This window comes from Tympanuchus pallidicinctus, unplaced genomic scaffold (assembly GCF_026119805.1).
Source record: "Tympanuchus pallidicinctus isolate F22 unplaced genomic scaffold, pur_lepc_1.0 scaffold46, whole genome shotgun sequence".
NCBI classification, from domain to species: domain Eukaryota; kingdom Metazoa; phylum Chordata; class Aves; order Galliformes; family Phasianidae; genus Tympanuchus; species Tympanuchus pallidicinctus.
The window spans coordinates 102,915-130,899 of NW_026294765.1; the positions used below are offsets into that span (position 1 = coordinate 102,915).

At 52.9% G+C, this 27,985-nt stretch overlaps 4 protein-coding genes across 10 annotated transcripts in view; 2 read left to right on the top strand and 2 right to left on the bottom strand.

Annotated features, from left to right (window-relative positions):
- Nucleotides 1-4,530, top strand: part of CELF5 (CUGBP Elav-like family member 5) — a 34,726-nt gene extending 30,196 nt beyond the window's left edge. For 4 of the 5 annotated variants that reach the window (XM_052702636.1, XM_052702633.1, XM_052702635.1 and 1 more), the window contains 7 exons: nucleotides 850-994; nucleotides 1,340-1,486; nucleotides 1,653-1,715; nucleotides 1,833-1,916; nucleotides 2,440-2,583; nucleotides 2,695-2,859; nucleotides 3,833-4,530. In XM_052702636.1, the coding sequence (XP_052558596.1) occupies nucleotides 850-994; nucleotides 1,340-1,486; nucleotides 1,653-1,715; nucleotides 1,833-1,916; nucleotides 2,440-2,583; nucleotides 2,695-2,822 (711 nt within the window). In that variant the 3' untranslated portion in view covers nucleotides 2,823-2,859; nucleotides 3,833-4,530. Of the gene's footprint in view, nucleotides 1-849; nucleotides 995-1,339; nucleotides 1,487-1,652; nucleotides 1,716-1,832; nucleotides 1,917-2,439; nucleotides 2,584-2,694; nucleotides 2,860-3,832 lie in introns of those variants that run through there. The other variant, XR_008210923.1, reaches the window with a different exon arrangement.
- A 326-nt stretch (nucleotides 4,531-4,856) lies between these two features.
- HSD11B1L (hydroxysteroid 11-beta dehydrogenase 1 like) lies at nucleotides 4,857-10,640 on the bottom strand. Of its 3 annotated transcripts, none has more exons than XM_052702733.1 (8): nucleotides 10,575-10,640; nucleotides 9,906-10,033; nucleotides 8,905-9,035; nucleotides 7,639-7,750; nucleotides 7,417-7,508; nucleotides 6,380-6,473; nucleotides 6,076-6,241; nucleotides 4,857-5,997 (listed from the first exon to the last, which is right to left on the bottom strand). In XM_052702733.1, exons 1-8 carry the CDS (start codon nucleotides 10,622-10,624, stop codon nucleotides 5,802-5,804), a joined length of 969 nt encoding a protein of 322 aa, XP_052558693.1. In that variant the 5' UTR covers nucleotides 10,625-10,640; the 3' UTR covers nucleotides 4,857-5,801. The 3 variants fall into 3 exon arrangements, with proteins under 3 accessions (XP_052558693.1, XP_052558694.1, XP_052558691.1); XM_052702734.1 differs by lacking the exon at nucleotides 10,575-10,640 and adding an exon at nucleotides 10,444-10,555; XM_052702731.1 differs by lacking the exon at nucleotides 10,575-10,640 and having other exon boundaries at nucleotides 9,906-10,422.
- Nucleotides 10,616-13,240, top strand: MICOS13 (mitochondrial contact site and cristae organizing system subunit 13). Its single transcript, XM_052702738.1, has 4 exons — nucleotides 10,616-10,753; nucleotides 11,449-11,605; nucleotides 12,297-12,348; nucleotides 13,037-13,240. Exons 1-4 carry the CDS (start codon nucleotides 10,725-10,727, stop codon nucleotides 13,132-13,134), a joined length of 336 nt encoding a protein of 111 aa, XP_052558698.1. The 5' UTR covers nucleotides 10,616-10,724; the 3' UTR covers nucleotides 13,135-13,240.
- A 534-nt stretch (nucleotides 13,241-13,774) lies between these two features.
- LOC128090415 (scaffold attachment factor B1-like) lies at nucleotides 13,775-27,943 on the bottom strand. Its single transcript, XM_052702723.1, has 21 exons — nucleotides 27,471-27,943; nucleotides 26,747-26,834; nucleotides 26,391-26,455; nucleotides 26,099-26,305; nucleotides 24,932-24,991; nucleotides 24,267-24,294; nucleotides 22,871-23,369; nucleotides 22,390-22,439; nucleotides 20,009-20,109; nucleotides 18,553-18,702; nucleotides 18,384-18,460; nucleotides 18,036-18,175; nucleotides 17,424-17,515; nucleotides 16,939-17,045; nucleotides 16,289-16,582; nucleotides 15,880-16,017; nucleotides 15,360-15,402; nucleotides 14,841-14,962; nucleotides 14,520-14,632; nucleotides 14,386-14,437; nucleotides 13,775-14,138 (listed from the first exon to the last, which is right to left on the bottom strand). Exons 1-21 carry the CDS (start codon nucleotides 27,657-27,659, stop codon nucleotides 14,009-14,011), a joined length of 2,745 nt encoding a protein of 914 aa, XP_052558683.1. The 5' UTR covers nucleotides 27,660-27,943; the 3' UTR covers nucleotides 13,775-14,008.
- Between the last annotated feature and the right edge of the window lie 42 nt (nucleotides 27,944-27,985).

Below are 27,985 nucleotides of genomic sequence, written 5' to 3' on the forward strand. Positions count from 1 at the left end.
TGCATGGGTTCCTGCCGGCTGGGGTGTGAAGGCAGAGGCTGGTGGCCTCGGGGATCCTCAGCAGCACCTCAGCGCTCTCAGGAGGACACGTTTTGCTGCCTCAGGGTGACGGATCCGAGCCGTGGAGCAGCTCTGCTTCGGGGGATTCGCCCTGGGTGCCCGCAGCCAGGGCACGTTGTGCTCTGCGCCTCGCGGTGCTGCCTTGCAGCCGGTTCCATCCCTGCTGCTCTCCACGCGTCGGCTCAGACTGCGGTGCTGTGAGGTCAGGCAGCGCCTCTCCTTCTGCAGCTTCAGTGTGCAGGGAATGAAGAGAAGCACAGAGAGGTGCAAACGTTTCCACGTTGGGTTTTGGATGCGGGGCCAAGCAGGCGGGGTTGTGCTGCACAGCAGGCACTCAGCTCACATCAGTGTGAAGAGGATTCACGTTGTTGCTGGCTTTGCCTCGTGCCACCCCAGCTCATCAGGACTTGCAGAGCATCCCGCCTGCTCCTCCCCAGCCCTTCCTGCTTGACAGCAGACGAGCTTTACGAGGGGGTTTAGATGGCTGCACACAGAGCTGCTTGGTGCTGTGCTCTGAGAGCTGCATCTTGTGTCTCACAGCACCAACTGCTGGCTGCACCGGCCTTCCCCTCGCTCTGCTCCCAGCCCCATCCCTCTCTGCTCGGAGGAAGGATGGAGCCCCATGAGCAGGGCTGGGTGACACCCCCCGGTGCACCCACACACCTTGCAAAGGACAGAGGGGTTGGGCTTCCTCGAGGCAGAGCTGAACACCTCGGGGGGGGGGGGTTGGGAGGGGGTTTGGCTGCCGGGGGCTGTGCAGACCCTGAGCAGCCCTGCCCTGCCTTGCAGCTGATGCAGCAGCAGACGACTGTCCTGTCCACCTCCCATGGCAGCTACCTGAGCCCCGGCGTCGCCTTCTCGCCGTGCCACATCCAGCAGATCGGGGCAGTCAGTCTGAACGGGCTGCCAGCAGCACCCATCGCACAGACATCAGGTGAGGGCACGGATTCTGCTCAGCTCAGGCCAGGAAGGTGCAGGAAGGAGCGACTGCGTCCCCAGGGCTGATCCTGGCAGCGCTGCCGTTCCCTGTCGCAATCGACAGCAGCTGATGGGGACGGGCGCCCATGGGGAGCAGCGCTGCGCCATGCTGGCTGCTTTACAGGCCTGGGTTTAAAGTCTCCCCACCTGGAGCTGTGACAGCAGCCCTCATTGTGTGACAGCTCCACGCTGAGCTCTGTCACCTGCAGTCGCCAGCTAGAAGAAATAAGAGCTCTGTGCACAGCACTCTCACCTGGCGGAAGGGGCACTGTGGGCTCACAGCATCTCCTCCTCACTGCAGGGCTGCACTCGCCGCCTCTTCTGGGAACGACAGCCATGCCAGGGCTGGTGGCACCCATCTCCAATGGCTTTACTGGCGTGGTGCCCTTTCCCAACGGCCATCCGTCCTTGGAAACAGTTTACACCAATGGCTTTGTACCGTATTCAGGTATGGCTCGCAGGAGGAAACAATCCAGAGGCCTTAAGAGCTGAACTTAGCTCTCTTCTTCTTGATCCCTGCAGCAGAGGCTTTTCCTACCCCCCCTTGCAGACTCAGTGGAGTCTCTGTGCATGCAGTTCCCTTTGCTGTGCTTCTGATGCTGTTCTTTTTGCAGCCCAGAGCCCTTCGGTAGCAGAGACCCTGCACCCAGCCTTCACCGGCGTCCAGCAGTACGCAGGTACCGCCTTCCCTTCTCTCCCTCGGGCCTTTCTGTGTTCCACATCCCTGGGTAAATGGTTTGTTCTGTGTTCCACATCCCTGGGTAAGCAGTTTGTTCTGTCTCCTTGGATCGCAGCTGTGTATCCAACCACCTCCATCACCCCCATCGCGCAGAGCATCCCGCAGCCGCCGCCCGTCCTGCAGCAGCAGCAGCGTGAAGGTGAGGATGGGAGCTTGCGAGGCTCACGGGGCGAGCAGCTCAGCCCAGGGCTGGGATGTGTGGCAGCCCAGGAGGTTTCCAGCTGCGGCTCGTGGGTTGAATGCAGCTGCTGTGTGGTTATGGGCAGGGGAGGTGAGAGCTGCAGCTTTCACACACAGGTGTCCAGGGCAGAGCTGAGCAATAGTGGGAAGCCGTGAGCTGTCACTGTGGCTGGTTTTATTCCAGCATGACGACACCTGGATACTCAGAGGGAGTTGTGGCCAGAGCCCTGGGTGGGAGCTGGGCAAGCTGCAAAAGGGAATCTGCTCTCCAGAACCTCCAGCTCTCTGTATTGTCTTCAGGGGGTCTTGGAGAGCCCTCAGAACCTTTGGATGAGTGACTGAGATCAAGGGGAGGTCGAGGCCGAAGGACGCAGTGCTGGGGTCTCCTCCAGTGCTGTGCTCTCAGTTGAGCCCTTTTCTCTTCCCCTTTCCCTCTGGGGCTGTCTGTGCTTTGTCCCTCCACACCGCCCTCGTGCCTGCAGGTCCTGAAGGCTGCAACCTCTTCATCTACCATCTCCCTCAGGAGTTTGGAGACAATGAGTTGATGCAGATGTTCCTTCCCTTTGGCAATATCATCTCCTCCAAGGTGTTCATGGATCGTGCCACCAACCAGAGCAAGTGTTTCGGTGAGTGCTGCTGCCCAAGAGGCCAGAGAAGCACGACATGGCTGGGATGCACGTGTGCTGAGCACACCCCAGCAGTGCTGCTGTTACCTCTGCCCTTGTCCTCTCCTTCAGGTTTTGTGAGCTTCGACAACCCATCCAGTGCACAAACTGCCATCCAGGCCATGAATGGCTTCCAGATTGGCATGAAACGTTTGAAGGTCCAATTGAAACGACCCAAGGATGCCAACCATCCCTACTGACAGCAGCGAGCAAGCAGGAGTCACTTCTGCAGCACAGGTAGAGTCCATCTGCTGCGTCGGTGTGGGGGGCAGCGGGGGGTGGCTGCTCCCTGGGCTGGGCATCAGGGCTGGTGAAGGTGAGTGGGGTTGGATGGCCAGGTGGGTTAGGGAACCTGCTTTGGCAGGGGGTTGGACTCAGTGATCTCTGGAGGCCCCTTCCAACCCCCACAGTTCTGTGATTCTGTATGGGACGGCCAGGGTTGGGGTCTGGATAACAAAGTCTGTGGCTGCAGCCAGAGTTGGGGACCGAGCGGTGTGGGGCTGAGGGCAGAGGCTGAGCTGAGCAGGAGCCGGTTGAGCGGGCAGAGACCGTTAAGGTCATGGAGTGCCTGGGGGGGTGGGGTACCAACCTGTGCTCTGAACGAGGCTTCGGCCCCCTGCCCCGTCCCCCAAACTTTGCGTCTTCCTCTGAAGGCCTTAAAGCTCCATCCATAGCGTTGTTCTCATCTCTTGGGCCGTCGGTCCTCCACAGCAGCAGGAGGTGTTTGTGACCCACAGGTGATGCTGTGCAGGGCCACAGGAGAGCAGCCTGCTGTGAGAGCCGCTGGCAGAGCTGGTTGCTGTCAGACAGGCTGGGAGCGGGGGGCTGCACTTGGTCCCTTCTAATTTAGGCTCATTTTCCTCCACGTTTAAGCAGCGTCAGCTCAGAGCCGGAGGTTCACACAGGTGTCCCCCGATCCCCCACTTCCCTCCCTCCTCTCTTTCTGTTCAGGTGAAGGGAAACTCCAGAGGAAGAGTTTCTGCTTCAGGTTGACTTACAGAGAGGCTGGTGAATTTGTCAGCTCCCTTCACACCCCTTCCCTTCCTCCCCTCCCCCCATCCTGCCCTCTAGTCCCAAAAAGAGCCGTTACAAAGGGAAGGCCAGTCCTGCCTTGCAGGAAGGTCTTTTCCTCCTCCCTTCTCCATCTCCTCTCCCTTTTACAGATCCATGTCAGTATTGCACAGCCCGTTTTTCTTTTCTCTCCTTGAAGTGACTCACAGGACCAAACTTTCCCATTCAGACACTCCTTGCCAGAGGGGTTGGAAGCGAAGGGTTTACCTCTGCAGCCGTTGTCTTCTCAGCAGGCACTGCAAACAGACCTGAACATTTTGAGAGGATGCTGGATGGACAGAGAGCGAGGGAGGGCCCATCTCCCCGCTCAGCATCAGCACCAAGCGAGGAGAAGGAGAACTACTTACCTCCAGGGTTAGGGCACAGCAGCCGCTCCGCTCCGCTCACTCACCCACCAACCTTAGCACCAGCCTGGTTAAGGATCGCTCTGTCTTACCCTCCTAAGGGCTTCTGCAGACCAAACTCCTGCAATTCGGTGCCGGTTGGGCTGAAAGCACAGGAAACCTTTCCCTGCAGGACCTGCACTGCCGCCCCGCATCTCATTGCTGCTCGTGGTAACAGGACAGCAAAGCAGGAGGAGGAGGAGAGGGAGCGCTGATGGAACGGCCGGGCGCTGCAGGACCCAGAGCTGCGTGCAGGCAGCGCTGGTTCCCAGCCCAGGTCGGACCTTTCCCGTTGAATTCAGCTCTGCGGCACTTCCCCATTGCGCACGGATGGCATCGGGCCGCCGTCCCCGCGGTTCCTTCTTCCCCACCGCTCCCTCCGAGGGACCCACATCGCACAGTCCGTATCTGCGTTCACACCTCCACACGCACTGAAGCACAGCGCGGAGCTCTGTGTCACGGGGGGGGGGAGGGAGGGGAAGGGGGAGAAGGGGGAGAAGGGGGCTGTGCTGACGGGGCCGATCCCTCAGGCGGCACAAACTGCTGCTTCCTGCTGAAACCAGGAGGAAAAGCCGAACGCGGCAGAGCGGGGTGAGGCGCGGAGGGCAGCGCTGTGTCTGTGGGGGCAGGACGGGGTCGGGGCTGCGGCCCCCCCTGCTCACCCCGTTGCAGGGAGAGGCGGCGGAGCCGGGTGGGGGCCGGGGGGGTCTGTGTGTGTTTCTATAGTCCATGTTTACTTATTGTAAATACCATTTTTATACTTAACATCGACGACGTCCGTGATTTGTATAATGTACTTTATTTCTGCTACGAATAATTTCATGGATTTAAACTTAATCTAATTTTGAACAAAAACAAAAAACAAAAAAAAAAAAAAAAAAAAAGAAAGAAAAAGGACCAACAAATACAAACCGGGGGGGGGGAGGGGGGGGAGCAACAGCGGGACCCGGCGAGGTTCGGCCCGCCGCCGTTTGACCGTCCGCATTTCCTCCATCGCCGATCCCGACGCCGCTCCATCAGTGTCAGCCCTCGCTCTGATCTACAAAGAATCTTAAACTTATTTAATAAAAGTTTTACTTCCTAAGTAACCCGGCTGCCCCCCGCGTGCGCCGCCTGGGGTTGGGGCGGCCCGGGGCCGTTTGACGGCTGCAGCGCCAGCACCGCTTCGGGGAACCGGAGCGGAACCGCCGCTTGCGCACAGCGCACCCGGAGCGCACCGGCGCGCCACCGCCGCACGAAGCCCCGCCCCCCAGAGCTGCTCAGCCAACGGGCAGCCGGCAGCAGAGTGGCTCCGCCCACGAGAGGAGGAGCGACGAGCAGCATACTATTGCTAACCAATCAAAGGCGCGGGGCGGGCCTCGCGCCATTAGGGCGGTGCTAAAGTGGACCAGGAACCAATAGGAAAGCGGAAGCACAGCGAGATTTGCATACACCTCGAGTGCCATCCAATCCGCTGCCGCCCGGGGGGCGGGGCTCAATCCCGCAGCGGCAGCTTCCGGCTCGGGCGCTTCCGCCGCCGTCGCCGTGCCCGCAAGGCGCGGTGCCGCCGGTCCGCACGGGGCGCTCCGAGGCAGCGGCTGAGGGCAGCCGGCTTCGCTCCTTGCAGGCCCGGCCCCGGGCGGAGAACGCGAGACACAACCGAGCCTATGGGGCGGAGCGAGAGGGGCGGCTGCGGGGTCTGGAGGAAGATGGGGGGGCGATCACCGCACGCGGATCCCCGCGCCGTCAGGGGCTGCCGTGGTTCGAAGCGCTGTGGTTGTAGAAGCTCTGCAGCACGCGGGGGTTGGGAAGCAGCACCCAGAGGCCGTGCACGTGCCGCAGCCACCACGGGTAAAAGAGCTCCGGCAGGCGGGCGGCAGCGCCGCGAATGATGGCGAGCGCCGCTTCTGGCGCAGGGGAAGCAGTGATGAAGACTTTGCCCCTGCGTGAGACCAGCAGAGCGTCAGGCCGCGCTCAGACACACGCGCGCACACAAACACACAAACACACAAACACACACCGGGTCTTTTCCAGCGCCGTGGCCGTGTCGATGAGGCCCAGGATGCACAGCGTGATGGAGACGTTCCTCTCCTGCATCATCAGCTCGTGGCGCAGGGAGCTGAAGAATCCGTCCAGTGCAAACTTTGTGGCTGAGTACGAAGTGGTGAAAGGAGTGGGAATCTTCCCTGGAGGGAAAAAGAGAGAATGAAGAAACGTCCAGCGGGGAAGAAGCCCGGCCCACCTCCGTCCTGCTTGCTACAGCTCGAGTGTGTGCTGAAAGCGGCGTGGTGCGCAGGAGCTGCAGCTCAGCCACACGCACTGACCTGTGAGGGAAGAAACCACCACCACCGAGCCGTGATTCTTCTCCAGGGTGGGCAGAGCTGCTGTTGCGAGCGCCACGTAACTAAAGAAATTCACCTGGAAGGAGGAGGCGTGCAAGGAGAAAAAGAGTGCTTGGAAAGGAACCCGCAAGCCGAGAGAACAGAAGCGACAGGGAGCGCGGCTTGGATGTGAAATTGGAAACGCAAGGAGGAAAGAATCATCTCAGCTAGGATGGATGGGGACAAATGTTGCACCATGAGCCCTTCAGATCCCAGGCACAGCAATGGAGAAGTCAGGAAATGTACCTGAAGGCCCCACAGTAACATTTCCTGGCAAGCGAGGCCGCTGTCCCTAATTTTCTGTGTGCTGGTCTCACTCTGCACCCCCTGCTCAGCCACAAGGCCCAAAGCAGTGCCTCACTTTGCTCCCGGCTGAGCTCAGACCACCAAGGAAGCATCCCTGCTCTGCCAATTGCAGGGACTTCCTTACTGCTGCCCCAGGCTCCCTGCCCTGCAGCAAACGCACGCTTCCCACCATCAGTCACCCACTGGCCCAGCCAGGAGCAAAGCAGCACAGCTCTTCATCTCTGCAGTCCCAAAATGCGGCACCATGGGGAAGTCCTGTGTCCGAGCAGGGGCTCAAACACCACTGCCAGCCACCACAGCGTGCTCTGCAACAGAACCTGCTGTAGCTGGGTGGGAATGTTTGCTCCTCGCCTGCTGGCCTTCCTAAACACAGCACACGTTGGGCAAGGACCCACAGCAGGCCAAGCCCAGCAGCTTTGGCTGAGGACAGATAAAGAGGATGGAAGGAAGGAGAGAAGTCAGCTCCTTCCAGGCATTCATTCCTCTGCACACAGCAACGTAAGTGAGCAGAACACTGAGGTGAGTCAGGAAGTCTCCAAAGCACTGGACTTGAAACACACACAGCGGTTGCTCTCAGCTGCTGCCATAGGTCTGAATTTGCCTCTGAGCCCCTCCAGGTTGTCCCAGGGGAAGCAGAATCGCTGCTCTCCACGAGAACTGCTGGGAATCCTCACCTCCATGAGCCAGCGGCTGTGCTCCACATCTCCACCCCACATCTGGAAAGGGGAAATGCCAATGTGGTTCAGCACCAGGTAATCCAGCCCTCCTGTGGGCAAAGACAGCAGTCAGTGGGGCGGCCGTCCCTTGGACGCAGAGCAGCAGCCCCTCGCACGCTCACAACCTTTCCTCCCCCAGCAGAAGACATTTGGGGATGGCGCCGTTCTTGTTCTGCTTACCCAGCTTTTGGACGGCGAACCGAAGCACCCTGTCAGGCTCGGAAGGGGAAGACATATCAGCTGGGATATAGAAGGCTTTCTTTGCTCCGAGGCTCAGGCATTTCTCCACCACCTGGGAAAACAATGCTCTCCCAGTGATTCAACAGCGTGGGGTGCGGGGAAGGAACAGCAATAAGGGCACTGCAAGGAGCTCCTTCCCGCTCACTGCCATCAGTAAGAAGCAACTCTGGACAAAGACGCCCCTCGATGTAAATCTGCCCCTGTTCAGTTCATTTTACATCAACACTCCTGCCCACAGCAGCTGAACGGAGGGCTCTTAACAAGACAGAGATTCAATCTAGCTTGGAAAGGGATCGAGACCCATCAGAAAAAAGGCCATCTTCAGAAGAATGCTTCTAGAACTCGGGTTACAGACTCACAGAGTGAGATCTCACAGGTCCCCGAGTTCCAACCATCTGCACTCAGTGCCTTTTGTTGTGGTTGATCCAAAGCACAAACTTTGCCTTTGTTGTGGCCTCCTGCAGCGCTCAGCTCTCAGAGCTGTTTTGCACTGAGGGCTGTGTGAAGGTTGCCTGGCACACAGCTGGCTCTCTGGTGAGGCGACGTCCCCACGGGAACTGTGCTCACTGCTCCAGTTCTCCTTCTGCCTCATTTCACAGCTCACAACTCTCCTGGCAGGGCACTCATCCCGAGGTCTGAGAGAGATCTGCTCGCTGCAGATGCACGGGGCTGTGGGCACCCAGCACTGCTGGGAGGCGTCCCTGCCTCTGGGCAGGTGGAGCTGGGTGATCTCAGAGATTCCTTCCGACCCAAACCACCCTATAATTCTCTACACACCGCCCCATAAAGAAATCTCATCTTCAAGACGGTCAGACATTGCACAGAAAGGTTGGGGCGTCTGTAGGAGCCACAGACAGAACTGACTCAGAAAAGCACCTCCACAGCTGCAGCTCCATTCTCCCCTTCGGCCGAGCTCCCTCTGGAGCACAGAGCCCCGCTGTGCCGTGGCAGTGCCCTCTGGTAGGAGAAACACGCACTGCAGCAGCACTGCTGTGTGACAGCACAGTAACCCACCCGGGGTCACTGCAGAGAAGGGTGGCACAGAGCAGTGCCAGCACGTGGGGCTCAGCACACATCGCTGCTGCTGTCTTCTGTTGTTCTACAGAAATCACAAAGCAGCCCCTCGGCTGGTTTTGTGCAATGCTGCTTCTGAAGGAGAAAACACAACGTGCGTCCAAAGCCCAAAGCCCCGCCGTCCTCCCTCACCTCCTGCAGCACAGCTTCCCTCCTGGCGGTCAGAACAATTTCAGCCCCAAACGTGGCGTAGTGATAGGCCATCTGCTCCCCAATCCCTGTGCTGGCTCCGGTCAGCAGGACGCGGGCACCAGAAAGCTGCTCTGTTTGTGGGAGAAGACACGGCACAGCACAGATCACTTCCACAAAGCAGCTTTTTGTTCTACAGAAGCTGTGCAGCACAAAGAGAGCCCTGGGCCTGCAGCATTCCCCCTCTACTCAGCTCTTGTGAGTACTGTGTCCAGGCCTGGGGGCCCCAGCACAAGAAAGATGCAGAGCTCTCGGAACAGGTCAGAGGAGGGCACTGAGATGAGCAGAGGGCTGGAGCACTGTGAGGAAAGGTTGAGGGAACCGGGCTTGTTTAGCTTGGAGAAGAGAAGGCTCCATGGAGACCTCATGGTGGCCTTCCAGTACTTGAAGGGAGCTTATAAACAGGAGGGGAACGGCTGTTTGTGAGGGTGGATGGGGATAGGACAAGGGGAATGGTTTTAAACTGAGACAGGGGAGGTTTAGGTTGGATATGAGGAGGAAGTTTTTCACACAGAGGTGGTGAGGCACTGGCACAGGTTGCCCAAGGAGGCTGTGGATGCCCCAGCCCTGCAGGCATTCGAGGCCAGGCTGGATGTGGCTCTGGGCAGCCTGGGCTGCTGGTTGGTGACCTGCACACAGCAGGGGGTTGGAACTGATGAGCGTTGTGCTGCTCTGCAACCCAGGCCATCCTAGGATTCTGTCCGTGTTTCCTTGGATCAGTTTGGAGTTAGGATCAGTTTGAGCTCAGTCACCCCTCCTGTGCTCAGCCACACAGGAACAGTTCCTGAGCCCAAAGCTTGCAATGAAAAGGGAAAGGCAGTGGCAGAGGCTATCAGCTCCAGTACAGCCACGAGTGGGAAGAGACTGCAATCACAGTTTGGCAATTCAAGCAGTTCTGTTACACTGCATACGTCCCAGCTTGGGCTGAGCCCTGGTCAGCATACCTGGCTGGAAGGTGTCCCTCCAGAAGAAGGCAAGCAGCACAGCCAGGCTCCCTGCAGCACAGAGCACTTTTCCAAAGGGCTTCATCTTCCTCCACGCCGTGCAGAAGGGGAACAAAAAGCTGCTCAGGCTGTGGAGGTGAGGCAGAGAAGAACCAGAAGCAAATGTGGACGTCAGCAGTGGGAAAACTGTGAAGGGACGCGATGAAGAGGGCTGGGAGCGCAGGGACTCCACAGGTTCAACCACTGAGGCTGTGCCAACCTCTGCCCGATACGCAGCGGGGAGCCGGGCACCGCCTCCAGACGGCACGGCGCACATTGGCGCCACCCGATCCCGCTGCCTTTGGGTTTGGGAAATCCCCGCTTTGCGGGCGTCACAGCCAGCAACGCCGGCACCGCCCCGAAGGCCGGGAGCCGCGATAACGGCGTCCGAAGGGAGGAAATAACGGCACGGGGCGGCGCTGCGCTGCTCCCCCCGCCCAGCCTGCGGAAAAGCGGCCCGACCCGCGCCGAACGAAGGCCTCGTTAACTCAGCATCAACCTCACAGCTGAGGTGTTCACCACAGCGAACGGCGCTCCGGGTTGACGCAGGCACCGCAGCGCGATGAAACAGCGGGGAGAACCGAGATCAGCACCGCGCCCACCGCGCCGCCCCCCAGCCCCGACCCTCACCCCCAAATGGCGGCGGGCGCAGCCTCCCGCTCACGTGACCTCGCCACCATAGCGACGGTCGAGACGGAAGCGTACCCCTCTCTTCCGGTCACGTGAGACGCTCCCGGCGGCCTTCGCGGCGCGGGCCCTCGCGCTGCCCTTGGTGCCGCCATGGCCGCCCGCCTGTTGCCCGTGCTCAGGTCAGTGCCGCGGGAGCCGCCTCCCTCCGGGACCGCCGAGCTGCGGTTGGGCCCGGCGCTGCCCGCTCCGCGGTTCTGCCTTTCGCCCCGCTTGGCCCGGGGCGCGGAGCGAGGCGGGAGAGCCGGCCCGGCGCGGTGCCCCCAGCGTGCGGCCCCTTCGGGCGGCTGCTAGTGAGAACTGGGGGCGAGCGGGGCGCGGGGCTCCGGGCGGGTGAGGTCAGCTGCCGTAAAGCTGCGCTGCTGGGGCAGCCCGGTGTTGGCCGGGCTTCGGTCGCTGCTGCTGTGGGTCCCATTCATCCCGGCGGTGAGAACGATGGCATTGCGGCGGTGAGGCGTTGGCGGGGTCGCCGTCCCTGGAGGAGCTCGGAATCGCGGAGGTGCGGCACGGAGGGCCGCGGGGTCTGAGGGCTCCGTTCTGTGCTGTGTCCCCACTGCTGAGTCCTTCCGTTGCTTTTCTGCATCGGCCATTCTCTGCTCAGAGTTGCGGTGCTTCTCCGTTTTCAGAGAGGCAGACAAAGTGCGAGCAGATTTCTGACAGATGAGGGATGTTTGGTGTAGGGGAAGGGATGGCAGAGCAGCAGCCATCTGCTCTCAAACGCCTCCAGGGACGGTGACCCCTCTGCCTCTTATCTGCCCGAGAGATGCGGTGTCACTCCTGATGCAAACTGAACTGTGGCTGCTTTTGGTTCCTTCAGGTTTGTCATCAAAGGAAGCCTGGCCGGAGCTGCTGTGTACGTGGCCTACGATCAGGGGCTGCTGGGCAGCGGTGCAGAAGGTGCTGAAGCCCTAAAAAAGGCTCAGGCAGCTCTGCCTCCTGCAGTCAGAGAGTGGACGAGTTACATGGGCTGGGAGGTGAGGATGGGAGGCGAGGATGGGAGGCGAGGATGGGAGGTGAGGATGGGAGGTGAGGGCGCACAGATGAGTGCAGCAGATACTGAGGAGCAGGACACACTGGGACGATGGTTCAGGTTCCAGTGACATTGGCAGTTTTGCTGTTGAACCTGAACTTTGCATTGAGGGTTCTTTGAGGAGGGTTGAAACAGAAGGAGGATGACTTTCAGAGCATAGTGGGGAGAATTCCCAGGTCTTACTTGGAAGGAAAGAGGCAATGAGCCCAGGCAGGTCAAGGAGGGGACTGCAGGTTTGTTCTGAGGGGAGATTTCAGTGTGTAGTAATAGTTCTAGGCTTTTCTTTGGGTTTAAAAGGCCAAGATTCTCCTGGTTTGTCAGGCTGAATTCAGATTGCCTGGAGGGACCCTTGAAGTGTTTAAAATCTTCAGGAGCCAAAGAGTCTTTTCCATATTGGAGTCTATGATAACAAACCTATAGCTGCCAGCAGCGCCTCAGTGTGAAGCACTTCCCTTCTGCTGTGTGCTGCAGACAAGAGCCAAGCCCTCAGCCAAGATCTCAGGGCAATGGCTGATGCTCTTTGAGGCTTAGGGAAGGGAGCACAAAATGCCTTTGAGATGTGAGTCCCAAAGCCCCTCCCGGTGAGGCGGCCGTGTCCCACTGACACCCCACTGCTGATTTCTTTCTCTTTCCAGCTCCCGCCCGCTCCAAGTTTGGACTTTTCCCCCTCTGATTCCTGGAATAAAGGTAAAGTCGCTTTTCATGTAGTTGTGGGGAGGGTTTGACGAGTTTGACAAGTGATCAGCTTGTCAAAGAATCATAGAATGGCCTGGGTTGAAAAGGAACTCAAAAGATCATCTCATATTGGTTGTGTCTCAGCACTGCCCTGTAAGAGTGATTGTGTGGGAGGAGCTCTGGATCTGGGAGCAGAGTTCCTCCAGGTTCCACCACAAGCAGGCAGTGACTGTGGGCAGTTCACTTCATTTTCAAGTGTGAAATCCAAGTAGAATGGCCACAGAACTGTTCTCACATGAGTGAGTCTGAACTCACCCTCTGGTTTTTCACAGGAGCTTTCCCATAACTGCTGGACAGTTAGGGATGTTTGAAGGCCAAACGTGTGATAAATATGATGAGGATTTATAGTTCTTATAAATAACAGCAAATAACCTTCACAGAGCTGTGGGGAAACAGCCCCCCTTCCTGTGACGTCACCTGGGGTCTGCAGCAAAACCAGAAATGAAATTGAATTCTCCCAGCTGCAGTTTGTTGTGGTCATCTGAACTTTGACTGGTGCTGCTGGCACAGCATGAGGCTGTACTCGAGCTCAAGCTCCATGACAGCAATCTGCATTTTCCTGTCTTTGAAGAGATCCACGGTGCTGAGTAGCCATAGATTGGGATGCTTTTCTGGGGATAACTCTCCGCTTTCCTCGCAGGGGTGCACACGGTGATGTCTGCCCTGTCTGTGGCTCCCAGCAGGGCCTGCGAGTACACGGCGGAGGGCTGGAAGTACGTGAAGGACCTGGTGAAGTGAGCCCCGTCCTCTGGGCGCAGCTCTGCGCTTCTGTCCGTCCTGTGCTGGTCCTGCTGGAGGGCAGCTCAGCCAAGCGAGGGCTACAATAAAGGACTTTGGAAGCTCCTGTTTGGCTGGGGTTGCTTTTGGCACGCAAACTGCACCCACTGCTTCGTGTCTCCCTAGCGGTAGGTGGCTCGCATGCAGAGCGACGGTTCTGTGCTGAGGGAGAACCTCTGTCTGCAGCTGTGGTGACTGCATTTTTAAGGACAGCCAAAGGTACCCAAGCACAGCTAGGAGCCATTGCTCATCTCCATCAAGGATCGCTGGGGAAATGTAGGTCTTGGAATTGGAGCAGCTTTGGACTGCCTTGATGTAGCAGAGGCCAAGCAGGCGTAGCTCCCACCGTGAAAGAAGAGAAAAAGATCCTTCACCCCTCGCCCTCGCTTTGTCCAAACTTTACCCAGCATCGTCACCAGCATGAAAAAAAATTAGATTGCAGTGTTTAATTAAGACTGAAAGTAATGTGGCATGTCAATGTGCTGCTGGGAGCACGCTGCTAGTGAAAGTGCAGAGGCACTGGGTTATTGCAGCTGGGGTGGAACATTCTGTGCTTCAGCTGTGGCCAAACACATCGGTGTCCCAGGGACGAGTGAAGCCGTTAACTGTAAACTGTTTTTTATTTGTGGAAAATGGAATGCTTCATTAACAAACATTTTTAAATGAGATATGAACAACACATTACAAAACGAATGAGTTCACATTGTATTGAGTGACGTAATATGGCAGCAGCTTAAAAAAAATTACACTTACAGTGACCCACGAGCTCCAAGGAACGGTAACCCCGGGTGACAAATCAATTTCAGTTGCCACGTAGCATTAAAAATTAAAACATTCAGTAGCGACGGTTGAACCGGGGGTCGTTGGGTCTGCTTGCTCTTTCCTGGCCAGCAAATCCCTCTCCTTGCATCCCTCCTCCGTGCATCATCTGACTTTGGTTCCCGCCTTGCATGAACCCTCCTCGCCTGCAAAGTGAGGCAGATGGGTTTGGGTTTGTTTTCTTGCGACTCCAGTAGTCGGGTTGAAATAAAGGATGTGCTACGTTATGAACCACAGGAATATTCTGTCATCCCTTGACGTTTCACTAACAAACTGCAGAACTCATCAATCCCCTGCAAATGCTTCTCTGGCTCATTTAAATGCAAGGGACTCACCCAGAAAGGAAAGGAAATGGAAGACGAAGCAACGCTTTGCTCTTTTTAAGCTCCTTACCCTGACATGCCTCCACGGTGCATCACGTGGCCAGGTCTCCCTCTACCTCCACCTACAAAAGAGTGGAAATGATTCCTTCATACCCACGGGGCTCGTTTTGCTTTGTGTCCCAGCAGGCCCCACGGGAGCGGTACCTTGCCATCTCTCGTGATCCCGTCCCATCATCCCTCCATCCACGCTGCTCTGCCACGAACGCTCCTGGTGCCCTTCAAATTTCCTCCCGTGCTCCCCCCAGTCGCGGCCATCTCTGCAGGAAGAGCCCGAGTTACTTCTGCACGACAGCAAGAACCCGGCGGGAGAGCAGCACTGCTGCAAGGAGCGAGCTGGAAGAGCTGCTCTTGTGCAGAGCGCCTGGCAGAGAGCGAGGAGGGAGGCTGTGGAAAAGAACCGCGGCAAGAAGCGCATCTACAGCATTCAGCAGCCGCACAAGAAGTGCCGCAGCTCAGAGCACTGACCGTGAGGGCGGCGGGATGCCTCTGCTCTCACTCATCCTCCTGTCAGAGCCGTAGCTGCCCCAGCTCTCCCGGGAGTCCCGGGAGTGGCGCTCAGGTCCCCCGTGGCGCTCGTCTGGGTAATGCTGCAAGGCCAAGCACGTCCGTGAGCCCCGAACTGACTCCTTATTCCCTCCTGGTAACTTCACCACTTTCCTCTCTGCCCAATCCTGTCCGGGACTCTCGCAATCCCACAGCTCAGCCATCAGTAAGAGCCACCTCTCACTGCCTGCCTCTCAGGAACACCAACCCACTGGGCTCTGCCACCTTACAGAGTTCATTTTGTGGTATTTGTGCCCTCTCTCACCCACCTCTCTGACACACTTGTTTGGTTTGCTGTGTACCTGAGTTCTATAGCAAGTCAAAAACAAAGCAATCCTGTCACTGATAGATACTTCTAGCACTATCATCTTAATCTGAAACTACAGCAAACCAAGTTGTAAGAGTTGAGATAGTTCTACAGGTCTATAAAAAGCAACTCACTTGTCCGTCGCGATCTCCCATCATTGTCCTCGATCCATCTCTCCTACAGGCAGACAATTAAAATCAAACTGTGGTTGGAAAACACTGCAGTTTTAACAGTATCTACACATCACAGATAGAAAATCCTGTTTCCATGTGCTGCCAGCATTGCCTACAAATGGGGTAGGAACACAGGAAGCCACAATACTTGAGATTCCTAGAAAACCTAGCTAGCCCAGAAGCATGAAGCCACATCCTCCATTAAGGTGCTACAATACTATTTCAAAAGCTGTTTTTTTCCCCAGAAGCTTTCAAATTGCCAAACAGCAGCACCAGCACACCGAGCAGGTGCTCAACAAATGCTTCATTCGTGGCACAGAACATTTCTCTTTGGTTTCACGAGAGAATCTTCACAGCTACTAAATCATGCTTAAAGAAGGAAGTGCAGAAGAAACACCCAGTAAAGAAAAGGCAGCAAAATGTGATACTGCATGCTTCTTTGCCCTCTGATTTCAGACAGCACAGCACAGCTAACACCCACCTGTCCAGTGAGTGGTCTTGGTACCGGCCACGATCCCTGTGGTCGAAGTCATGGAAGCGGTCCTGGCGGCCGAAGTCAGAATGGTAGCGATCGTTCATCGCCATCCGCTTTGCTTCAGGCCAGTATGGATCGTCCCTCCTGACAGAGAGAATATGCTTGTTTTAACCCAGTTGGTGACTTTTGATATTTGTCCCCTCCCCTCAGGCTGCGCAAATCAAAAACGCCTGTAACAAAGCTCAGAAGCAGGAACAGAACTCAGACACAGGAGCACAGCTGAGGTTTTACACGCCGTCAGCTCAGGCCAAGCAGCGAGCGCAGCTCCGAGCAGACACACACACACAGCTCTCTGAGGGCAGGCTGGAGCCACAGCCTGGCAGCCCGGCGCCCTCCTGTCCCTCGGTGCCTTTACCTGCCATCAATGTCATACGGCCTTCTCATGGCAGAGCGGCGTTCCTGCTCGTAGCGCAGCTGCTCGTGCTGCCGCCGCAGCTCCTCCCTTTCCCGCTGGATGCGGTCCTGTTCCCTCCTCCTTTCGTGCTCTATGTGCATCCTCTCTCTCTCCAGTCTCTCTCTCTCCATCCGCTCTCGCTCCAGCCGCTGCCTTTCAATTTCCAGTCTCTCCCGAGCGATCTCCAGCCTCTCCCTTTCCTCGCGCTCCCGGATGGTCTGCAGGTGCTGCTGCCTCTCCCGACGCTCACGGGTGCTGTTTTAGCAGGACGAAAGGTTACAGGTTTGTATTTCAACAAAGGAAGTTAAAAAGGGAAAAAAAAAAAAAAATATTAAAAACATAAAACCACAGTGACTGCAAATTTGTTGAGCTCCTCAGTTATATCACAGCAATGTATGTACAGTGACTTCACTGCTCCCATCGCACCACCCGCGGGGGGAAATAATCCGATACGGACAGACGTTGAATCCAAATGCCTCAAAGCTCATTGCTTCTACTCAAATAAAGTATCAAACACATATTTTCCCCCTTGGTCATTTTCATTAAAAGAAGACTGCACTGCTGCTAGGAAGAAAAAGGATTTCAGCCAAGCTGAAAACTGCTGCTCTTACCGGCGCTGCTCGGCCTCCCTCATCTTCCTCTGAGCCTTGATCTTGTCGAAGGGCACGATGCCTTGCCTCTCCCTGCTCTCCGATTTGCGGTCCTGGCTCTTAACACTCTGCATTTGACACAGGACAGAAACTCAGCAGAGTGCCTTTACAAAAGGCCCAGCGCTGCGCAGAGCTCTGCTTCCATTCGCACACATCTCAAAGCTCTGCCCCCACATTTTGCTGTTGCTTTTTCTTTTTTAAACATTGCAGACCCACAACATAATAACAGAAGACCTTCCCTTCCCACGTTGAGTTTGGCAAGATTTCACTGCTGAATATGTTATCAGCAATATGAAAAATATTTGACTAATTAAGAGCTAAATCTGCATTACAGAAACCTTAATTAGGCTGATCAGCAGGACAAGCATAGGGCACGTGCAACTTAGTGGGATTCCTGCTCTGTTTCTAAGGAAAACCCATGTACCATGCATCCCAAGCAGACTCACTCTGTCTTTTGATGTAGTTGATGTTTTCACACTGATAACAGGTTCTCCTTTGGATTTATCCATTACCACCGTTCTCTCTGTTCCTTTACTCCCTGTACAAATCAGAGGTTGAGCAGAAAGAGGTGTAAGAAATAACAGCACTACACAACACATGCAGCTCATCCCTGTGCACAGTCACCTCCCTCTACAATTTAAAACAGGTCCTTAAACCCCTGCTCAAAATGCATTTCTTCACTATCCCAAGAGTCAGCATTAAGGCTGACACAATGCCAGTGCTCCCCCAAGACCATCCACTCTTGGATAGTGACAGGACAAGGAGAACGGCTTTAAACTGAGACAGGGGAGGTTTAGGTTGGATATGAGGAGGAAGTTTTTCACCCAGAGGTGGTGAGGCACTGGCACAGGTTGCCAAGGAGGCTGTGGATGCCCCAGCCCTGCAGGCATTCGAGGCCAGGCTGGATGTGGCTCTGGGCAGCCTGGGCTGCTGGTTGGTGACCTGCACACAGCAGGGGTTGGAGCTCATGAGCGTTGTGCTGCTTTGCAACCCAGGCCATTCTAGGATTCTATGATCCTATGAGAGATTGACTGTGAAATGAAGAACAGCCATGTTACCTGACTTGGACGATTTAGGCTGATCCGATGAAGCAGACTTCTGTTCATCCTTCTCTTTCCTTTCTTTTTCATCTCTGTCTTCAGTCTTTTTGGAGTCGTCTTTCTGGTCACATTTCTCATCCCTTTTACTACTGCTAGGCCTACAGGCAGATGTTGATATACATTAGATTGATATTCAGGAAGAGAGAATTAAACTAACAGAGTTTTGATTGGCTGAGATGAGGTAGTTACAAACACACACTTTCACTTTCTGGATGTTTGTCATAAAAGTTCTGTTTAACAGCTTCTCCTGACAAATCAACACACAGAACTGCAACACCTCAGGGCAGGGGATGCTGAAGGCACTACCTCTCGCTGGCTGTTTCTTTCTTCGACTCGTTCTCCTTTTTTTCAGTCGGTTTCTTCCCAGCAGGTTCATTTTTTGCCTGAAATTTATTTTGCACATCAGCTGAGATCATGGTTTCAATTACGCGCACAACTCGATGGCGGCGACAAATCTTAGAGGCTCAATACTCACTTTTTCCACAGAAATGATCTTCCCGTGCAGCTCCGTTTTGTGCAGGTGAGTAATGCACTTTGTGGCTTCCTCAGCCGTAGACATGGTGACGAAGCCGTAGCAGCGCGCGCCAGGGCTGCGGGCATTGGTGACCACCTTTGCACCGACCACCTTTCCCAAAGAAAGCACACGTTACGCTCACAGCAACGAGGGCACAGCCCTACCAGCAAGGAACACTCAGAGCATCCCTGCTGCAAGCCAGGGCACGCTGCTGCCGCTCACAATGATGTCGTCATGTCAGCACAGAGATGACAGAGTGACATCCGTAGCTCTGCTTAGGAAAGAGGAGTTTCCCCCCAAAACAACTTGAAAAAGCCTGCTTAGAACACTTGCTTTATAAATGGCACCTGCTGTCACCAGTGTGTGCACAGAGGCATCGCGTTACAGCGGAGCTGAGCACGGAATGTACTTCTGAGCTCTTGATTCATTTAGCAGATGGGCACCGACTGCTTGGGAGCTTCAACCTCCACCAGTGCTTTGTAGCAAATGAGGGTAATTTGATTTACATGACCACGTTGTGGCAGCTAAGCAGCTGCAAACGTGAGGTGAGCTTATCTTTTCCTTACACGTTGAACCCGTTGTGGTATCTCTATGATCAATGCATTCCAGCTCACCAGCTGGAATTCTGAACAAATAAATGGAAAGGCAGCATTGTTTTTTTTAACTGACATGGGGAAAGAAGCTTCTGTTACTCTTCTGACCATCAAACCCGATGCTGTGACACTGAACCCACTGCAGTGCTTACTGTCAGGTCACAGCTCACACTCTGCAATGTTTTCTCAGTTAAACCTTCAGTAAGGCATTACCAGCAGAGACTTCTCTAACTACAACCTGCTGAGAAAGACATCTTTAAATGGGCTTCAGAGGCCTGACAGAAATCCTTAGGAATCAGCTCCGTGCAAGAAATGCCATCAGCTCTGACAGCAGTGCTCTGTCCAACTTGTTCTTCGCAGCTGAGATGGAGTGAATTCATAACAAATGCAGTAGAAAACAACAATGCCCAAGTGAGCGCATTTTAAAGCAGTCATCCACTTCAGACAAAGGAAAACCTTCAGGTACTGAGGAATTCCTCACGTATGCCCCATAAACAACATTATCAAATACTGCATTATCCTACTTTGTCCCAGAACACATTTAATAAGCAGCATTCACTGCTTACTGTGGGTTCCAATGAGTAAAGGCACCACCGCAGGACACAGAGGGGTATGTAAGCAGTCGCTGTCTGTTTATATAAGGACTGAAAAAGGAATTTTGTTTTTGTTTGGAAGAGATAAAATAAAACTGCAGCCATTTGCCATGAACTCACGCAGGTTTTTCTTCCCTCTGCAATCCCACCGACATTTTCAGCAACAGAAGCACACCAAGTCTTACAGACAGTTTATGCTGAGGGGAATATAAACAAACAAACCAGCCTTACCTTCCCATATTTGCTAAACAGATTCTTTAAGTCTGTAGCTCTGGTGGTGGAAGCAAGTCCACTCACCCAGAAGTTTCTCCCAGAACCGCCAGCAGCGCGACCTAATTAGGAACACAAACAAAAGCACAGCCCGAATCCTGATTAGTTCTACTGTTCCCATATTTAAAAAAGAACAGTTCCACAAATCCCATTTTTCAAATCACAAAGCAAAGCATAAACGTCACCTCCCAACAGCTTGTATTCCTGAAGGCAACAAGGAGTCCAAACTCTCCTAAGATGAAGCAACAAGCTCTGGCACATGCAACAGAGGGATGCTATTCCCTCCATCATTCCTCAAGGCAGAAACTCCAGAGATGAAGTAACTGTGGCCCTGCAGAACGTGTCTGGATCCACCCCAGCAAGCTGGAACTTACAGGAAAAGACTGAAGACCTGCGAGGGCTGTGGGAACCGAGTCAGCACCCACAGGCACTCAAGTCTTGCCCTTGTCTCCTCGATTCCTAAGGAATCAGAACTGGATGCAGATTAACCGCACCTCAAGGAAAAACATTCACCATAAAAACAAGAACGTATCTTCCTAAGTGCCTGCCTGCATGTCGCTCATGTTCAGGGTGTGAACAGTTGAGCTACGACCTCAGTTACTGCAGTCAGAAAAGGGTCAGCATTCAGCTATGCAGGAACTACAGAACACCCACCCAGCACATGTGAACTGGTTTGCTAAGTGGTTGCATCATTGTCAAGTCTGAGAACTCGTGGTCCAGAGATTGAGAAAAGTTCAAGCTGAATGCTCACAGATGTTATCTCTGACAGGGAGAGATGATGTCTCCCTGCAAACATCTGTTATTGCTGAGTGATTGTATCGTGCTCATCTCTCTAAGGAGCAACCAGCAAGCCTGGCCAGCTCCTCTGTAATCTCACTGATTCCTGGTTGAACTTCTGTTACTGGTAACCGTGCTAGAGAAAAACCAAACAAACAGGGTTTTTTATCCCTTTATCCCTTTTTGAAACAGTCTGATTTACGCAAGTTCTGATGGTTGCCTGTTTGCATGGAGCTCACACCAGGACACTATCCCAGCCTCCTCTGAAATCTCTTTAGGAGCTCTGTATTGCTCTTCACAGCATTCAGTCCCACAGGCTTCTGTGACTGGAGTGCAGCAGGTCTCCCTACATCCATCTGCTTCTAAAACACCTTTTTGGTGATGAAAGGAATTTCTCAGAACTGTCATCAATGGGGAGATGCATCTTTCAAAGGCAATCTGAAATGCTCTCCTTACTCAGGTATCTTTCTCTTTCTTACTTCTTCATGTGAGAGCTGCCACCTTCCTGCTGCAAACACGAGCTCTGCAGGGAATGCTGTCACATTTGTACAAGTTCGTGTGAAAGTGGGCAGGGATTTGTAACAATCTCTTAGAAGAAAGATGACACGGCCCAAAACGTGCTGCAGACTCTGGGTAAATAAAAGAACCTGTTAAACAGTCCTTTAAATGTCCTGAAATAAGAGTAAAAATATGGATGAAAGGTGAACAGATGTGGATGGAGCTAATGGCGAGGTCTGGTCGCTGGCACAGACAGGCATAACCCAGAATCTGGGTGGAAGCAGTTGATGACGAGTTCAGTCTGTGCTGCAAAACCTAAAGCCATGCAAATCCTTCCTTTCCAATCAGCAGACAGATCTCCTAACGAACTTCTTGCCAATTACAGAACTGCTGGGACATCAGCACTCACTGCTTTGAACTCTCTGCCGCACGCAAGGCAGTTCTAAGCTTTCTGCCTTGGAGTGGTAAGAGAACAGAAAAGAGGAAAGAGAAGTAAAGGCTCAGCAGAACGTGCATTAAAAGAAAGAAGCACAATGAGAAGAAGGAGCAGGCAAGGCCTCCCGTGGCACTGCTCATCTAGAAATGCCCGTCCTGCTTATCATGCATATTGGCACTGGAAACAGGATCCGAGCAGATGAAGATTTAAGAGCCATCGATCCAACTGGAAGACATGAAACTTGGAGCATTTGTGATGCTTAAGTACGTGAATACAAGACTGTGTACAGGAGATGGTGTAAAGAACCACAAGGAAAGCAATCACAAAAGGCTTTGGACTCACTAAGAGCTGCTGGTATCCTCAGAGCCATGAAGGACATATTTGTCACAGATCAGCGCCTACCTTTGGAGATCAAGACACAAACAGAAGGGGCACAACGCAAAGCCTTGCAAAACATATCAAAGAGAAGAATGTTTTGGCATAACTGCATCTTTAAAAACCCAGGAAAACAAGAAAATAATGAAATTTAAGAACGGCAGAGACTTCAAAGCTTTCACAACAAAAGGCCCCATCCAACAAAAAGGAGCTTCACTGACACAAATGCCAAGGTTCGTTGTTTAAGGATACATACCCTTCTCGTCTTTTGAGACTAGCTTTGTATCTCTGTCCTCCTCCACAGGGCTAAAGACAAAACAACACGTTACTCAAGTCAGAGAGAATAATGACTACTAATCAGTTATTTAAAAAGCTAAAATTAAATACCTACCAGAAAATACGTTGCAAACAAAAATACACCTTTACATACTCGATTTAAGTAATCTGACATGAAATAAGGGGAGTCAGATTCTTAAACAGAATTATATTAGGAAGAAGTTTACAAATCAGAGTAATTTAAGAAAACAACCTTTGAAGGTTGAGGAAGGAAAGAAATCAAACCCTCTGCGCTTAACCAAACAACGACAATTCTGCACAAGGAGAAATCAAACCGATTCTTTAGCAATAGGCTACAATTTCAGAGGCGCGGTGGCCAATTGAAGGACACGGCTTATCGGCAGCACTTAACGACCCGTGACAAAAGATAGCATCTGGTCTATAACGGAGAAAAAACAAACCTCTTTTTCTGATCACCGCCCTCACTGGCTGAGGACTCTTTAGTAGCGGGGCATTCCTCTGAATTAGCTTTGTCTTCTGCTTTCTTGGCATCTTCTTTGCTATCCTTGCCTTCCGCACCTGCGCCTCTCTCCGCTGTTTCCCCACTAGAGGCTTCCAGGCCTTGGCAGCGCTTGCTACTCTGATCGCTTACGCTCTCTACTCCTACAGAGTCAGAGTCCAGCTTCTCTTCCTCTATTGTCTGTTCACTTGTCTCCCCTTTCGCTACAACTAAACGCTTTGCCTCCTTCCTTGCCATAGCTTGTGCCGATTTGCTGTCCAAATCTAAAGCATCTTCCTCCGACTGAGCGGCAGCAAGAGCGTCCTCTTCCTCTGCCAGCCTCTTGCCTGGCACCACGTTACTTGCTTCCTGTGCATGTGGCTGCTCCGCTTCGGAGGTTTCTTCGTTAAGGAGCTCAGATTTACAAGTTTCCCCCAAAATGTCGAGTATTTTCTCATTTTCTACGGATTTAACAGGAATAGAATGGCACAAGGTTTAATCACCAGGGAAATACAGCAATCACAAACGTGGAACTGGCATGGCTGCCACACTAACACCAAGAGAAGGCTAAGCTACACAGAGATTGGAAAACCCTAGTGTACCCAGTGTTACAAGTCCTACGCTCACTGCACTCTGACACACTACTGCATCAGCCCTCACACGTTAACAGGGAAGAAAAATCCCCCACAGATTTAACAAAACCTTCTGGCTCATCCTTGATATTCTTCACGAAATCGTTCAGCTGTTTCTTCTCTAGTTAGCTTCCACAGTCCGAGACGCTTAACTGAACATAGCAAAGCACTGAGGGTTCAATTTTTAAATCTCTGTGACATTCTTTTAGCAGACAGTCCAACATGAAACCTGGGCTTCTTCTGATGGTGCATGAGTGTGTTTGCAGTCCACAAAGTGAAAAGTATCTGTATGAAATTTCCATGAAGAAACTCTCTTCTTTCTTCTGTATCCAGTAACTAAGCTTTACATTCTAATGCCCTACAATGTCTTTTTACTGCTGTCACTGCTCCCTACTTGCTAAGGAGTTAAGGTGTGTGCGATATCACAAGATCTGTTTAGAGGCAGATTGCTTAGCTCTTAAACTGTCATTACCTTCTCTACATCCATCTATGTAGCTTAACAGGTTTTTAAACCATTTCATATCACTGAAAATATTTCAGAGATGACAAGCATCACTTGACAGATCTGGGGATATGATTGGGTTTCCAATCTCTATGACCCTGCACGATCTGGGTTGTCCATCATAAGAATAACGCAAACTCTATGTTTGTTTGTTTGTTTTAAACAGTTAATGGTTTAAAAAGCATTAGTTGAAAAGACAGGAATATGCTTTTCTTTAACAGTACCTGGCTCCAAGTGTAGTTTCTCCATTTTCTGTTTGGGAAATAAACACAGAATAAGGATTTTATGCAATGTACTTTGTTACACAGCATCACTGCAACCCCCCCTCCTCCCCCCCCGTGAGATGTAAGCGTATGCCAATGCACCTGCTGCTCTTAGCACTGCTTTTCACCATCCATTGGAAATTAATAACCTACGTAACTTTTTTTGACTAATTAAAGCCCAAATTTCAACCACTATTCGCCTCGTAACTGGGAATATTAGAGACAAGGGGGCAAAAAGGTTCCTCTGGGTACCACAGCGTGAAAACGAAACCTGGCTGCTGCTGGATATCATCAGCAGGGGAAAGGAAAATAAATCAGCTGTGAAACTTTTCAAGCAAATATCTTTTTTCCTAAGTAAGAAAAGCCATCACAGTGCTTTCGCTCTGCCTTTCTGAAGGCCTGTTTCCTTTGCAGTGCCAGAGCAAAAGTGGAGGAAGTCTCCTGAATTTGGCCAAGTGGGGAGGGAAGAAAACAACAAGGAAACAACTCGGGGCATCCTCACTTGACAGAGTGGATCGTGTGCGAGCACTCAGCCCGTGGTTCTGTCACAGCTCACACTATGGCCAACGGTACGAGCAGAGTGAACAGCATTTAAAAAATATCTGCGAGTTACGTTTTCAATTTACCTTCATTTCAATTAAATCAGAAGAGGAATCTACATTGTTTTCAATTTCATCATAATCTTCCTAGAAGAGTAAAAAAGCAATTAGAGCACTCCTTACACAGCAAGCAGTGCACAGCCCAGAGCAACAGCACCTCATCCTGAGCACCAACATCAGCAGCATTTTCCAATATTACTGCTTCTGAGCACAACCCAAGAAGAGCAAGAGAGAAATGTTCTTCAGCATTCAATACGAGCAGGAGAGCACTCTTTCCAGTAACCTTTCATCACTGAGATTAAAGTATGCTTTAAAGATGCTTTGATTTAGAAATTCTCCATTTTCCCACCTTTTTTTTGTTTTCATTTCTTTATTTCTTTACCTTCTACCTTCAAGGCGTTAGAAGTTGATTTAAGTCTCCACTTTGCCAATGACAAAACGCCCCCCACATCTCCGTTCCTAAGAGCTGCTGGAGCTCTATTTGATTGAAGCCTCAACCAAAACCTCACTGGTTATGATTCTCAACAGCTCCAATTGAAAGAAAGCCAACTGGCCTTTCAGGTTAATGAGTGTTTCTGCAATCACCTTGCTTCTCACATGGCAAAAAGCTGAGACAGACATGAGAAGCCTAAAGCAAATACACGAGGAAAGAGTGCTCTTTGTGTGGGGAGTAACCATACCACACAACCACTGCGTCCATTCAGCAGCTGCAGTCTGTATAGGAGATATCCCAACTTGCTCTCTAAGCTACATCAAAAGTTTGGCACTGCCAGGCAAGGGCAATCCCCGATCCATAAGCATTTTAATAACCTACACAACATCATTTCTTCATAACATCATTTCTGCAGAAAACAGTTCTAAATTATAAGTTGAAAATGAATTTCTTTCTTCGCAGTTATTTGGATGGGTGGGTGCACATCTGTGTGCATGCATCCATTAATGCACACACACTCTAGCAAGCATCAATGGCAACAGGGAACAGTGAAACCAACAACTGCTTTCAGCCCAGAGATGTCACTGCACAGCAAAGCAGATGGTAAATGTGCTGCTGTCAGCCTTTATACCTCTGGTAGGACACAAGAGCTGCTAATATGAACCAGAATCCATGTTCTACACACATCCTATATTGCATTACACCAAAGAAAAGCCTCCACCTCCCAAACACTTGTTACATTTGCAAGGACCTCTACTTACCTCGTTTTCTGTTAGCTGATCTGGAAGTTCTTTCATTTCAGCATCAACATTGTCTTTATTATCAGACAGTGAATCCAGAATGTTATCAGGACTATAGTCTTCTCCACAGTCCACAGCACTGCTGTTGTCTATTTCAGCCTCATCTAACACACTAATATCCATCATGTCGATGTCTTGTAAGGTATCCAGGCTTGCTTCAATATCCTCCTAAATAAAGGAAAAGGGCAGACGTGTGTTTACTGTCATTTTAATGACACACATACTTGGAAACTGCAATCATGCTTTCACCTACCTGCCCATCTCTGGAGTTTTCTTCCAGCCCATTGTCTTCCAACCCTTCCTCTTCTGATTTTCTACCTACAAATAATATAACTGAAGTTATATTAACTATAACATAGCTACTCTTTGCCAACTTATCTAGGCAATGCTGTTTCAATTAATAATCATTAAGATCCTGATTCAGAAGCCCTATCTGGATTTAGCTAAAGATGAGAATACAACACAGTCAACACAAATCCACGGCACAAGCATGAACAAGGTTCCAAGACATGCAAACAGAACACCTGGGTGTCATACTGGTGTTGAAATAGTTTTACTACTTTCCATAAAAAAGCACCAAAAAGAAGACGCTGTATTTGCACCCTGTACCTTTGCTCATTCTTTTTGACAGCCTCTTGTTGGTCAGTTCTGAAGCCATGGGAATTTCATCCGGATCTCCTCCTTCGTCCTCAATAGCCTGAGGGAGACAGCAACGCAGCCCTGTTGTACTGCTACAACGTGCGCTTTGTCAGATGGGGCTCCCAGCTCACGCAGCCCCATCAGAGACAAACTGTGCTATAAAACAGCTCCGCAGACGCACTGAGATGCAATCCAGGGGTGAAGATCCGCATAGCTTTATACGCAAAGCTTTACAGCACAGATTGGGTTTGGGTTTCGGGTGGTGCTGTGTGGACCCCGGGGTTGGACTTAACGATCCCCGTGTTCCGATCGTAGAACTGATGGAGCTGGAAGGTAACGGCCATCAAGCACACCTCCCCTGCAACGAACGGGGCCGCGTTTGTGAGAAGCCACAAAGGACTCGAGATCCGCAGCCGGCCCAGCCTGCTGAGAGCCACGCAGGAGAGATGGAAGAACCGAACGAAGGGCGCGCGGAGGGAAGACGAGCACGGAAAGGGAATCGCGCCGACGGAGCGGACGGGAGAACGGGGACGGCCCGGCCCCCGCCCCGCGCTGCCCTCAATGCGGCGCCGCGCCAACCGCGCATGCGCCAACGGCCCTGGGCCGTGGGACAAAGGACCCGGATGAGGCTCCCCCGCCCCCCCCTTCCCTCCCCCCTGCCCGTTTTCCCCCCCCCGCTTGGCGCCTCGCTCACCTTCCTCAGCCGCTCCATCAGCACGCTCTTGTTGCCGCCCGTGTCCAGGTTGCGGCGCTTCAGCTCTGCCCGCAGATCGATGACCCGCAGCTCGCTCAGCCGCCGGGTTTCGGGTTCCGAGCCGAGCGCTGCGGCCCCTCCGGGGGATGTCAGCTCCCCCAGCCCGGCCGCTGATTGACTGTCCGCCATCAAGGCCCCTTCGAGGTCCCGTTGCGAGCCCGAACGCGAGGGAGGTTACGGCGCGCTCCCACAGCTAACCTTGTGATCGCGGCACAAAATGGTGGGGAAGCCGAGACGCGCTGAGGGAAAGGGGAAAAAAAAAAAAAAAAAAAGGAAAAAAAAAAAGCAAAAAAAAAAAAAAAAGGCCAACTCCGCGCAAACTCAGCGAGAAGGGCGACGAATGGCGGAGGGAGGGGGAAGGCGGAGCCTGAGGGAGACGCGAAGCGCAGCGGTGCGCTCCGTGCGCGCCTGAGGGCAGCTCGCCAGCCTCTGCGCATGCGCCTGCGCTCTGGGAG